The sequence below is a fragment of the Hippoglossus hippoglossus genome, chromosome 19 (assembly GCF_009819705.1).
Source record: "Hippoglossus hippoglossus isolate fHipHip1 chromosome 19, fHipHip1.pri, whole genome shotgun sequence".
NCBI lineage: Eukaryota > Metazoa > Chordata > Actinopteri > Pleuronectiformes > Pleuronectidae > Hippoglossus > Hippoglossus hippoglossus.
The window spans coordinates 18,882,275-18,894,462 of NC_047169.1; the positions used below are offsets into that span (position 1 = coordinate 18,882,275).

Consider the following 12,188-nt stretch of genomic DNA (forward strand, 5'->3'; position numbering starts at 1 on the left):
TAAACCGCCTTCATCCACAGGTGTCAGAGCTGCTGGCCAACATGCCTGACCCCACCCAGGACGAAGTGCGGGGTGAAGGGGAGGACCGGGAGAAGAGACCCTCTGACCGCAGCTCCCCGAAAGAGGACCTGGCCGATCTGGCAGTCAACACCAGTGAGACCGAGCTGCTGTCAGACATTTTTGGTCTGGACTTAAGAAGGGAAGGTGGCCAATACAAGATCACCCCCCATAACCCCAACGCCAGTCTGACTGAACTGCTCAACTCCCCGGTTCCCTCTCCAAACCCACCAACCCCACCCACACCACCTCCACCTGAGCTCAGGCGGAGGCATCCGGTAAGAAGAGAAAACGTGAATATCAAAACATCAAACTTTTATTTATTTTCCTTTTTGCCCCCTCTCTTTCCAGGCTTTTTACCCACTCTGTTTAAAAAATGGACAAATCTCAAAATTCAGGATCCCAAATATTTTGCTTCATGTCATCAAGGACTGGACAAAAAAATGAACACGGCTAAGAGTCTACAGTTTGTGCTCTGAGAATGCTGTTAATGTCAGCATGCTGGTGCCATAGGAAAAGTCAGGAGATCATATCACAGTTCAGGATCAAGCACATAAATTGTATATAAAGATGAACGACACATCTCTACTTCCTCTTACTGTACAAAGATGAAGCCAAACAGAGTCCCTGTAGAGTGATGATCAGGGAGTGGAGCTCGATCCCCACTCCATGTCCCACCAGCTAACGGTGGAAGAGGCATGGTTTATGAGCTATACTGCATCCAGCCACTAGGGGATGATTCAGGTGTTGTAGCTTCATGTTCGGGAGCTGACATGTCATCCATCTGCTGTACATATACAGTCCAGGATCAAGCCTCAAAGTGACACTGACGCACAGTCACAGTGACTAAATCCTCAACAATTCAATTCAAAGTCCTCAGATATTTTTATAAATAGTTTAACTTGTCCAAAATGAATGCACCTAATATGATCCCCACCCCCCCCCGTTTGTCTCATGGTGTTTTCTGTTTCAGTCGCAGGGCTCTTCCTCTGATGAGAAGGAAGCAACACCGGACACTGAATGTGAACCTGATAAAACAGAAGCGTATGTACAAATGTTATGGAATCTGATAGTTACAAGCCAGTGTGTAGACCTTAAAGTACAGCTAAATACAACATTTGCTGAAGTTGATCAATGATTGTTTTATTTGTTGTATTTATATATATTTTTATATGTAAGAAATATGTTCATGTGCATGTGTGTGGGAATATATGAGTGCAGTGTAGCAGTACTGTTAGCTGTGTTGTGTTGTGACTTCAGGGCTGCACACGTAGAGGAGCAGGAGAAGCAACAGAAGAATGAGAAGATGAAGCCAAAAGTAAGAAGGCATCACACGTCAAGGTCTGATGAGCCAGATCTGCAGGAGTCTGCGTTCTTGAAGAAGATCATAGCCTACCAGAGGAAACTGCTGGTAAACCATACTCTTCTTCTTCCTCTGTCCTTTTCCACTGCAGTGCACCTTCTGTCTACTCAGTGTTTTCCAGTCTTTGGCTTGAAGCATTTAATCAAACACTGGTTACCCACGGCATGGGCAGTGAAAGAGAAAAGGAGAGCTATGATGTTAATGCATTTAATGTGAACAGCACATTTTTGAACCAAAGTATTATATTAGGAGCTGGAAGTGTAACAGTAAATTGCTCTGTCTTTAACTGAGAACCACATTAGTAGCTCCTCTTTCTGTCTCCCTGCAGAACTACTTTGCCCGGAACTTCTACAACATGAGGATGTTGGCTCTGTTTGTAGCCTTTGCAATCAACTTTATCCTCTTATTCTATAAGGTAATGGTATACAGCCCCCCCGACTACACCTTGGATAAAAAATATATATATATATTTAGTTGCACTCATATGGCACTTACATAGAGCATTTTGTAGTTTGGCTTTCTTGAAGAAAATTGTACCCTCATGGTTGAATGCACTTATTGTGAGTCGCTTTGGATAAAAAAACGTCAGCTAAATGAAATGTAATGTAATAATAATAAATAACATACAGCTACTATTTGTTGCCCTTCAAAAAATGGGTGTGCAAAACAATGCATTGTGATACACAAAACAACAAAATATGGACAAACTTTGGAAGACGTAACAATCAGCATCAAACTTACAAGTATCAAAAACTGTAAAATGGAAAGTTTGGAGGAGGGGCTTCTTAAAATGACTGTTTTAAAGCTTGGAACACAATGTTCAAGGTTTTTACAGAGGTTGCATAACTACACCATTGCACATGTGTTACTTGTATCATACCCTGCCAACATGTTGACTGTCGTGTTTTTTCTTCTTTCAAACTTAACTTTAGTACTAATGCTTTTTCCTTGCTACCAGGTGTCCACATCCTCATCTGTGGTTGAGGAAAGAGAGGTAACGTACACCAACAGCCAACCAGACAGCAGCGTTCAGTGGAATCCACTGAGTGGAGAAGCAGTGGAGGTGAAGGAGGAGGTGGTGGATGCGACTGGGGAGCCCCGAAAGCCTGTCACAGTCCACTTTGTCCTGGAGGAGAGCACCGGGTACATGGAGCCCATGTTACGGATCCTGGCCATCCTGCACACCGTCATCTCTTTCTTCTGTATTATTGGATACTACTGTCTGAAGGCAGGATATTTATTATTTCTACATAGCAGGGACAATGTCAAAATATTGGAGTCTGTTTCCAGTATACATCATTTGTGTGTGATGTAGGTGCCACTGGTGATCTTTAAGCGAGAGAAGGAGGTGGCCAGGAAGCTGGAATTTGACGGCCTTTATATCACGGAGCAACCGTCTGAAGACGACATCAAGGGGCAGTGGGACAGACTGGTCATCAACACACAGTGAGTACAGCCTCTGTGTCTCTGTGAGAGTGTGTGTGCATGAGTTAATACTTGTGCCACTGACTTAGAGATGTGTGCAGAGCCAGAGGTGCACGGGTGGTTGCAACCTGAAGTTCAACTCCTGGTGGAGGTTCCTCTCTCATTCCAGTGAACCAAGCTGTCCCTCTCTGTTGGTGCTGATGGTTCTCTGTGTTGTAATACACCTTTAGAGAGGATGCAACTCATGAAGCTCTTGTCCTGTGATTTTCAGATCTTTCCCAAATAACTACTGGGATAAGTTTGTGAAGAGGAAGGTAGGTGCCAATGTTTTTGTTTCTGGAGATTCATCTTATATTCGTTCATGATAATATACAAAATGAATGTATCTTAGACTGACTAAGACGTCATTAGGTTATTAATGTTCTCTAATGGTCTCTAATCAGTAACATTCAACTTCATAATAACTGTCCCATCTCACACACTGCAGTACAGTTTCCTGTTGTGGTGTTCAGACTCCAGACAGAGGGCGCTGTCCACCACATTAATATCATCTCTCAGAATTTTCTGTCTCTCTCTCTCTCTCTCTCTCTCTCTCTCTCTCGCTTTCTTTTTCCAGCTTGTGTCTCTGTCTTGTCAGTCATGTCTTCAGGGACATGACTGAGTGTCCCTGAAGACATGCTATATTTTATGTGGCCATTTATGTCACATTTGAAAGAGCCATTCTTCCTCCTGATCAGCTGTGCAGTGAACCTATACATTCTCTTTCCTGCTATTTGGAGATTTGACTCTCAGTAGCTTTTAGGATATCACGTTAGGACAACAACCATCCAGGTTCAAATTCCAATGTGATCTGTCAATCTATTAAACCTTTAGATGTTGGAATGAACCGAGCTACACTTCCCCAGTTATAGGAGGATTTAGATGACTATAAATCAGCCAAAGCCTCCTGTTAATTCAGGACGGCGTCGATGAGAAAGAGAGAGAGAGAGAGAGAGAGAGTAAGACAGTAGATGTGCTGGTGAGCTTCTTGTATCAAAGTATGTGAGTGGGATTGCTAAATGTCGTCACCTGTTCCTGGGTAGCTCGAGTGAAATTATATATATTTTATAAATAAAATTAGAAAAGCTGTTTGAAATGTTTCTCCACTTGAAAGCGTTTCATTGAAATAATGCTGCTTTTCCTCAGGTGATGGATAAATATGGGGAGTTTTACGGCCACGACCGCATCAGTGAGCTGCTGGGAATGGACAAGGCTGCACTCGACTTCAGTGACGCTCACAAAAAAAGGAAACCAAGGAGAGACAGCTCCCTGGCTGCTGTGTGAGTCAATGTGTGTGTGTGTGTGTGTGTGTGTGTGTGTGTGTGTGTGTGTGTGTGTGTGTGTGTGTGTGCACGTGTGCACGTGTTACATTTCCTGTCATTAATATATCTAATTTTTATTGTGTCAATGTATCAAATGTATAACTTCTATAATTTCTGTTATGGGCTGATTACAGTTTTAGGTCAAAGTACATCCACATCTGTTTTTGAAATGTACTTGTAACAGCTAAAAATGCAGACATGTTTAATGCTGTTCTCTCAAGTACCCGTACATATCAGCACATAGAGGCCAGTCACTGGTTGTCATCCAGACACATGGAAATGTTACATTAACTATTGTACATATGCAGGAAGTCCAAATCTTTCATATAACAATTTAAGAGTTGATTAAATAGTACAAGTAGGATTTTTGTTCATCCTGAGAGTAAGCTCTGCCTTGGAGGATAAACCCAGAGGAAAGAAATCCTGCTCACACGTGATCATCCTCTGTAAACCTCTCTCCCTCTCCCTCTCCCTCTCGCTCTCGCTCTCGCTCTCCCTCTCCCTCTCCCTCTCCCTCTTTCTCTCCCCTGTTAACAGGCTGAACTCTATTGATGTCAAGTACCAGATCTGGAAGCTGGGGGTTGTGTTCACAGACAATGTAAGTATTCAGAAACACAACTCATGGCTGACTCCCGTTTGTGGATTCACTGCAGAATGCTGACTGATATATTTTATTTTAAATACTATCATGGATGGATTTCTGTCACACTCTGAACATCCAGTTCCCCCATTAGTTTTCCATATAGCAGATTTACAATAGCTCAATCGTATCATCTTTTTCCACCTCTTCACAAAAAACTGTGATGTTTAAACCAACTGAAATTTCTGTCACAGTGTATCTTTTGGCTCTGTACATTTAACTGGTTTGTCATAATCACCTCAGGGATCACATGAGGACAAAGAAAACTGAGAAAGTTGATGATATATATTTTATTTTCATTGTTTTATTTGAAAATTATCGGCTAATTTTATTTATTTTTTTAACAATTATGGATAACATATGCAATTTCCAACTTTCCTGCAGTCCTTCCTGTACCTGGCCTGGTATATGACCATGTCCATCCTGGGTCACTATAACAACTTCTTCTTTGCTGCCCATCTGCTCGACATCGCCATGGGTTTTAAGACACTGCGCACCATCCTGTCCTCAGTCACACACAATGGCAAACAGGTAAACAACTACACAGTATTCTGACTCTGTCACTTTATTGTGCTGTAGCTTTAAATATATACATTTTGAAATTGTTAAAAACAAAAAAAGTACTCCGACCCTTTTCTTTGATCATGTGCATCCTGCTATAAATATCCTTCAGATGAGTTTAGAACTTCACTTGTGGCAAACTGAATGACTGGGCATAGTTTAGAAAGACACACACTGTGTATTTAAGGTATTTTAAAGTGGGCAAAAAGGCTTTATATAGAAAAAAAAGTCAAATATGATTTTCCCATCAAAGTAATGAATGTTGTGTTAATAGAAATCAAAGTCAACGTTATTGTCAATTCTGCCATATGTACAGGACATAGACCGGATTGAAATGCTGTTTCTCTCTGATCCCCGGTAAAAACATATGAGTAGACAGAACATATAAGTATGCAAAAACCGAGCATATAAGTACGCAACATATTAAGTACTCAAATCATAGTACGCAGTACAACATAGTATGAGGTCAGAAGGCACACAGTGGATAGGATGAGAGTGGTGCAAACTGGATTAGCGCAAAAATACTTAATGGGAAGTAATGTAATGTACATCCACAGGATGTAGTAAATAGCAGTTAAAGATGGCCGCAGTAGTAGTATGATAGAACCTTTTAGATCATTATTATAATTTGACTCGGTTGTGTATCACGGCCACTTTGCCTCTGCTCCTGTCTTCCAGCTGGTGTTAACAGTCGGCCTGTTAGCAGTGGTCGTGTACCTTTACACAGTAGTGGCCTTCAACTTCTTCAGGAAGTTCTACAACAAGAGCGAAGACGGAGAACTGCCAGACATGAAGTGTGACGACATGCTGACAGTGAGTATGACAAGTGTGTTGGGTCTGCACTGTGGATGTAAACACGCTCGACGTACGTGGTGCATAGTGTTTTGGTAAAGGCAGGAGAAGCATCAGGGAGGTGGATGTTTCTGCAGTGAGATGTATGGAGCTGGATCAGCAGTCCTGTGGTGTGTGATGAGGACCTGTCCTCAGAAATCTTCATGTCTGATGATCTCTTTAAGAAACTGATTTTAATATTAAATCAGTACCTTATCTTTGACCGTTGGACATTAAGATCATGAGCAGAAGTTTTAAGCGATTCAGTCTCATTGCTCTATTCTGGCTGTTAATGTCGGTAAACCCTGCCTCAGTCAAAGTAGGAAGTATCCTGCGGAGCCTGTCAGTAAACAGGGCCCAGCTCCATTTATGGACCGAGAGTCGTGGGTCAGAGCTTTGAGTCTGACAGTGTTCACCCTCAGGCTTTGTCTACGGTCCAGCTGAGCTGCTCTAAGATTACTTGGTCATTTTTTTTTTGTCCGTGTCTTTTTCAGGCATTTGTTATCTTTGCAGGAATATCAACAGTCCACATGACAGCAGAGATGATTTTTATGCTTTCAAACCTTTTGTAGTGATGGCTCTCTTTGAGGTAAAGTATCTGGCCTCATGAGGGGATCATGGGAGGTCAGCAGGTTAACTATAGAATGAGATACTATTGGGATTCATGCTGGTTTAAAGTGCAGTTTTTTTTATTTGGTGCTATATCCCTTTACGGTTGCACAGAGGTTGTATTGCATCAACAGGTATAATCAGGTAGGCAGTGTAACCATGTGTCATATGAGTGGACATGTTGTCAGTGACGGAGTGAGGACTCAGGTAAAGACAGAATGAATTGCAGCTGTGATGATTCTGTTCTCTGCTGCCAAGCCATCTGAAACAAATACTATATAAGGGCTCCATGTTGTGTTTTCTGGGGCTGGGAGGAGGGGGGGGGGGGCTTCTGTCACCCGGAAATTTCAGGACACACACACTCTAATCCTCTATAGTCAGCCACCCATAGCATTCCGTAGAGTTCTTCTGTTTCCTATTAAGGGGCCAGAGGTGGCAGCTCTGCCTGGTCCGCAGCAGCGGTGGGGAACCATGTTCCTTTCAAGGGCCATTACATTTTTTATTACATCCTTCACACACCATGCCATCAATTATTGAACAAATACATCACACTTCTGATTAGATGGCTGGACCTGCTTCTCTTTGGTGAGGTGCCTGATGTCAGATGGTAAAGATGATCACGATGATGATGATTACTCGGCCCTGCTACAGTTCTTCGAGACAATCTGACACTTTGGAACAGTTTGACCTTGTCTGGCTTTAAAAGCTTCGCTGCACCAACAGGGTTTCCGAGTTTATAAAGTCCAAGGTCATTATTGTGAATGATCAGCTCATTACAAAACCTTTCTCTGTAACATTGATGTGAATGTGGTCTTGTGAAAGTTGCTTGTTGGACCCAAATTCAATTCAATTCAATGTTATTAGTCTAGCACCAAATCATAACACACATTATCTCAAGGTACTTTACATAGTAAGGCAGAGAAACCCAATAGGTCCAGCAATTAAAAAGAAATTTGGCGACTGGAGTGAAAACAACTACCTCATTAACTAGAAGAAACCTCTGGCACAACCAGGAGTTAGTGGGCGGCCATCTGCCTCGACCGGTTGGGGTGAGCGAAGAAAAATGGGGAGAAGAGGAAAGGTGGGTGGAAAAGAGGGGAGAGGAGAGAGAGGGGGGGAGGTGGAGGGGGAAGGGGGAAGAGAAATGGAGAGAGAGAGACCAGAAACAGTTGTGTATCCGTCATATTTAAGCTCCATCAGACTGGTTGTTAAGGGCTTTGTATGTGAGAAGCAGGATTTGGGATTCTGTGTTAACTCCAGGAGCATTTGTCCCTAAACTCATCCAGTTAGCTGCATGTTCCCAGATGTAATGATGCTCCGGGCCTTTTTCATCACTGAGACCACCATCACTGTTAGTGCTGACACATACATGTGTTTTCTAAACTCTGATCATGATCTGACAGGCACACAGTCAGAAGCCCCCCCCGAAGGACACTATGCAGAATTGAATTGTTGTCTTGAGATTGTTTATGTAGTTTTTGAAATATATCACCAGTTATATACTGACTAGTATTCCTGACTTCCATAGAGGAAGATGTGCTCTTTCCTCCTCTCTCTTATTCTAACAGTGAAAACAGGATGAGAGGATCTGAGCTGATCTCACATGTTCCTCTCTTAGCATCCCCCCCCCCCCCCCCACACACACGTTAAAGCCTCTTGCTCAGCTCCTCTCTGCATCCTGTTCCCTCTACACACAGTATGCTGTTTAACACTTAGAGCTTTTGACCCTCGTTTATTTTCTTCGTATGTATGTATGTATTGCTTAATAAGTTTGTAGCTCAACATCAAAAATCACAAATCTAAACAATGTGTGCACGGTGCAGCATATATCTTTCTTAAAATAGTTGCATTTATGTGTCCTGCATTTTTAAATGTGATTTTTTTGAAAATAGCATTGCAATATTTCTGTCTGTGTGATGTGACACTTTTTATTTCAACATGTCAAATGTGACCCCCCCCCCCCCCCCCCCCCACTCTGTGTGTCTCCTCCCCAGTGCTACATGTTTCACATGTACGTCGGTGTGAGAGCAGGCGGCGGGATCGGTGACCAGATTGAAGACCCCGCAGGTGATGAGTACGAGATCTATCGCATCATCTTTGACATCACCTTCTTCTTCTTTGTCATTGTAATCCTGCTGGCCATCATCCAGGGTGAGAGCTCCCAGACACACTCACACTCACACTCATTCACACACACACACACACACACACACACACACACACACACACACACACACACACACACACACACACACACACACTCACACACCTGTAAGAACCTGACAGACATATAAGAAGGGAGTATATGAACGTATAGTACAATAGTTGGTGATAACAACAGACCGAATGATCATCTTTTTTGTCCTAATGCTTCTCCAGTTGTTTCATAGTAACAATTAGAATTGTGATCATAACTATGAAAAACTCCATTGGATAAAACAGAAGACTGTTTCCCTATGGTGTTTATTCTGAGACAGAAAAGCAGTGGAAGGGCTCTGTGGAGCCTCTCATTAAAAAAGTGCTATAACAACAGTACCTCCATCATTGTATAACACGCCTGTTTGACTTGACCCATCAGAGGATGCTTGTCCTCATACATTGTGAGGATGAGCTTGTCCCTGCGTTGACTGACACCTGATAACCAGTACAGAAAAGCTCCACATGAAGAGTTGGGTTGATCTGCTCCCACAAACAGGCTCCTCAGCCTTTGCTATAATAGTTTCCGTGAGACGTATCATACAGCTCACGACAGACAGATGCTGTGCCTCAGTACTTCTGTATTCATACCTGGTATTCTGAGTGTATAGGTGCATTCCCACTGACGAGTATAGAACCATGCAACACAATACAAGTACCTTTGAGTTTGAAATTTTGGACACTTGTCACCCTTAATAGACGCCACCATTTCTACAGTAAGTAACAGAAGCCAGAACAAGCTTTTCCTCCATTTTCTCGGTTACCATTGTGACAAGTCCCTCCTCATCCCATCGGACTTTCACTCAGATGCGCTCGGATTGGCCGCACAAAAACAATATTTTTCTCAAGGCAGCTGCATAAAAAAAGAGGCTTCTGGCATTCAGAAGAAAAATACTTTGCTGACACACACTCTCAGTTTGCGGGTGGTTGTTTTTCAGTCGTAAAGAAGCGAGTTAGGCAAGATGAATGTTGACTCGAACCATATTTGTGCTCTGTGGAATTCTAGGGTTGATCATTGATGCATTTGGAGAGCTGAGGGACCAGCAGGAACAAGTGAAAGAAGACATGGAGGTGAACACACACACACACACACACACACACACACACACACACACACACACACACACACACTATTTTTGCTCTGTAGAGCAGTGGGGATCACCAATTCTAAAAAAAAACATAAATTTAACCCATTTAATGTTTTGTTTGATGACGTAACTCAACATTTCCATGTTTCTCTTCCAGACCAAATGTTTTATCTGTGGAATAGGTAACGACTACTTTGACACAGTGCCGCACGGCTTTGAAACGCACACGCTACAGGAGCACAACTTAGCCAACTACTTGTGAGTACATCTGTACATGTGTTGTTGTGCACACACCAAGTCCTTTGTACTGTACATACATAGTTCCGATTACTAATATATAAAACCTGCAGATATAAGGTCAGGAGCTGCCGTCACATCAAACATCAGAATGATGGAGATCTAATCATCTCAGTAACATGTCTCAGTCACATGATTGTTGGTGCTTCTTTCCATGGCCATGGTTTAACATCTTCCAGTGGTTACGTCCAGCAGGGTAATGCTGCACTTGAGTCAACTTAAATGGGTTCATGAACATTAGAGTGAGTTCAGTAACCTTCAGTGACCTTCAGTGACCTTCAGTGACCTTCAGTGACCTCCCCAGATGTGACAACTTCTCTTAGCACGAAATCTTTGCCACATATTCACCTGATGTCTCTATTTTAGAAGAAGAAAGTGAGAAGTTAATTTGAATTACTTTAACATTTGAGCTTTGCATTTTAGAATTACAGTCCGGTTTTAGGCGGTAGTTTGTAAAATTCTTGCTCAGATCTTTGAGGTGGTGTGTCAATACAATAGCACTGAAGTGCTCATTTTAACACCAGATGCTGTTTGTGCATGTTGCTGTTTGTGTGTTAATTTTGGATATGTTATTCTGATGTGTGTGTGTGTGTGTGTGTGTTTGTGTGTGTGTTTCAGATTCTTTGTGATGTATCTCATCAACAAAGATGAAACAGAGCACACAGGCCAGGTAAAGCAGCTCATTTCCCTTCGGTCTCAGCAGATAGACAGTGAACACTGTGATTCTGTCATGTGTCAAGTACATCTCCACTTTAAACCTCTCTCAGTTTCTGACCTTTGCTGTCAGTGGCTGGCGTTGTTAAAGCCTCAGTATGCTTCAGAAAGTGTCAGATACTGACCTGTAAAAACTGAAATGTACAGTGTTTAGGTGTAAATCACAAATATAGACTGTTAGGTCTTAAATCACTGGCATTTCAAGTAAAAAATTTAATTCTTCTAACAAATGAAGCTAGTCTATTGTCTCAATGAATAAGTGAGGAAACAGTCAACACAGAAAATGTTATCGTTTGTGATGTAAAATCATGTAAATTCACTTTTAGTGTAATTAAATGTAATTAATAAGTTTGTCACTTTCAATGTTAGGTTGCGGAATTTTCCATTTCAAAACTGAAAATCAGAAATCCAGTTGAATGAATATGCAATCGATTGTTTAGCTTATTTACATGATCTTCCCAGCATGCATTGCATTAAGGTTAAAATTCCTAAATAGGAAAAACTTGCATGCTGGAGACTCTATTGTCTTATTTGATTGTGTTTGATAAATGACTGTACTCTATATAAAGATGGACGATATGAGAGCTGCCAAAAAAGAAGCCAAAACATCTGCATCGCCCCCTGGTGACTGGCTGGAGTATATGTCTTCAATTTATTTTTAATTAGTTACTTCATGCTGCAATAACAGGCTGAGACGTTTTGATTCACAACCTCAACAAAGGCCGACTCACAATTGATCTAGCGGGTGTATCGGCGTGACCTTGATACTGTGGCTCCATTCCAAGATCACTACTGCAAACACCTCGGCTCTAAATGATGTCACCAGTGCAAGATGGCAGCCTTCCTATCAGACATGTTTGGGCTTCATTTTTGTACAGTGAGGGGAAGTGGACACACGTCATCCATCTTCATTTACAGTCACTGGATCCGATCAGTTGATCAGCTGGATCTCATACCTGTTGTATCATCGCTGTAAAAGATGTATGAAATTATGATCTCCAAGGGTAGACAGTTCCAAGAGTCTAAGCTCTAATCCCCATTTGATT

The 12,188-nt window shown here is 42.1% G+C and overlaps 1 protein-coding gene across 13 annotated transcripts in view; it reads left to right on the top strand.

Moving 5' to 3' along the window:
- Positions 1 to 12,188, top strand: part of ryr2a (ryanodine receptor 2a (cardiac)) — a 166,187-nt gene that overhangs the window by 149,237 nt on the left and 4,762 nt on the right. For 12 of the 13 annotated variants that reach the window (XM_034569590.1, XM_034569604.1, XM_034569601.1 and 9 more), the window contains 15 exons: positions 21 to 335; positions 1,031 to 1,101; positions 1,318 to 1,468; positions 1,749 to 1,835; positions 2,379 to 2,648; positions 2,736 to 2,866; positions 3,117 to 3,159; positions 4,031 to 4,164; positions 4,744 to 4,804; positions 5,231 to 5,377; positions 6,086 to 6,220; positions 8,842 to 8,998; positions 10,050 to 10,114; positions 10,289 to 10,389; positions 11,047 to 11,098. In XM_034569590.1, coding sequence (XP_034425481.1) covers positions 21 to 335; positions 1,031 to 1,101; positions 1,318 to 1,468; positions 1,749 to 1,835; positions 2,379 to 2,648; positions 2,736 to 2,866; positions 3,117 to 3,159; positions 4,031 to 4,164; positions 4,744 to 4,804; positions 5,231 to 5,377; positions 6,086 to 6,220; positions 8,842 to 8,998; positions 10,050 to 10,114; positions 10,289 to 10,389; positions 11,047 to 11,098 — 1,920 coding nt within the window. The remainder of the gene's footprint in view (positions 1 to 20; positions 336 to 1,030; positions 1,102 to 1,317; positions 1,469 to 1,748; positions 1,836 to 2,378; positions 2,649 to 2,735; positions 2,867 to 3,116; positions 3,160 to 4,030; positions 4,165 to 4,743; positions 4,805 to 5,230; positions 5,378 to 6,085; positions 6,221 to 8,841; positions 8,999 to 10,049; positions 10,115 to 10,288; positions 10,390 to 11,046; positions 11,099 to 12,188) is intronic. The other variant, XM_034569591.1, reaches the window with a different exon arrangement.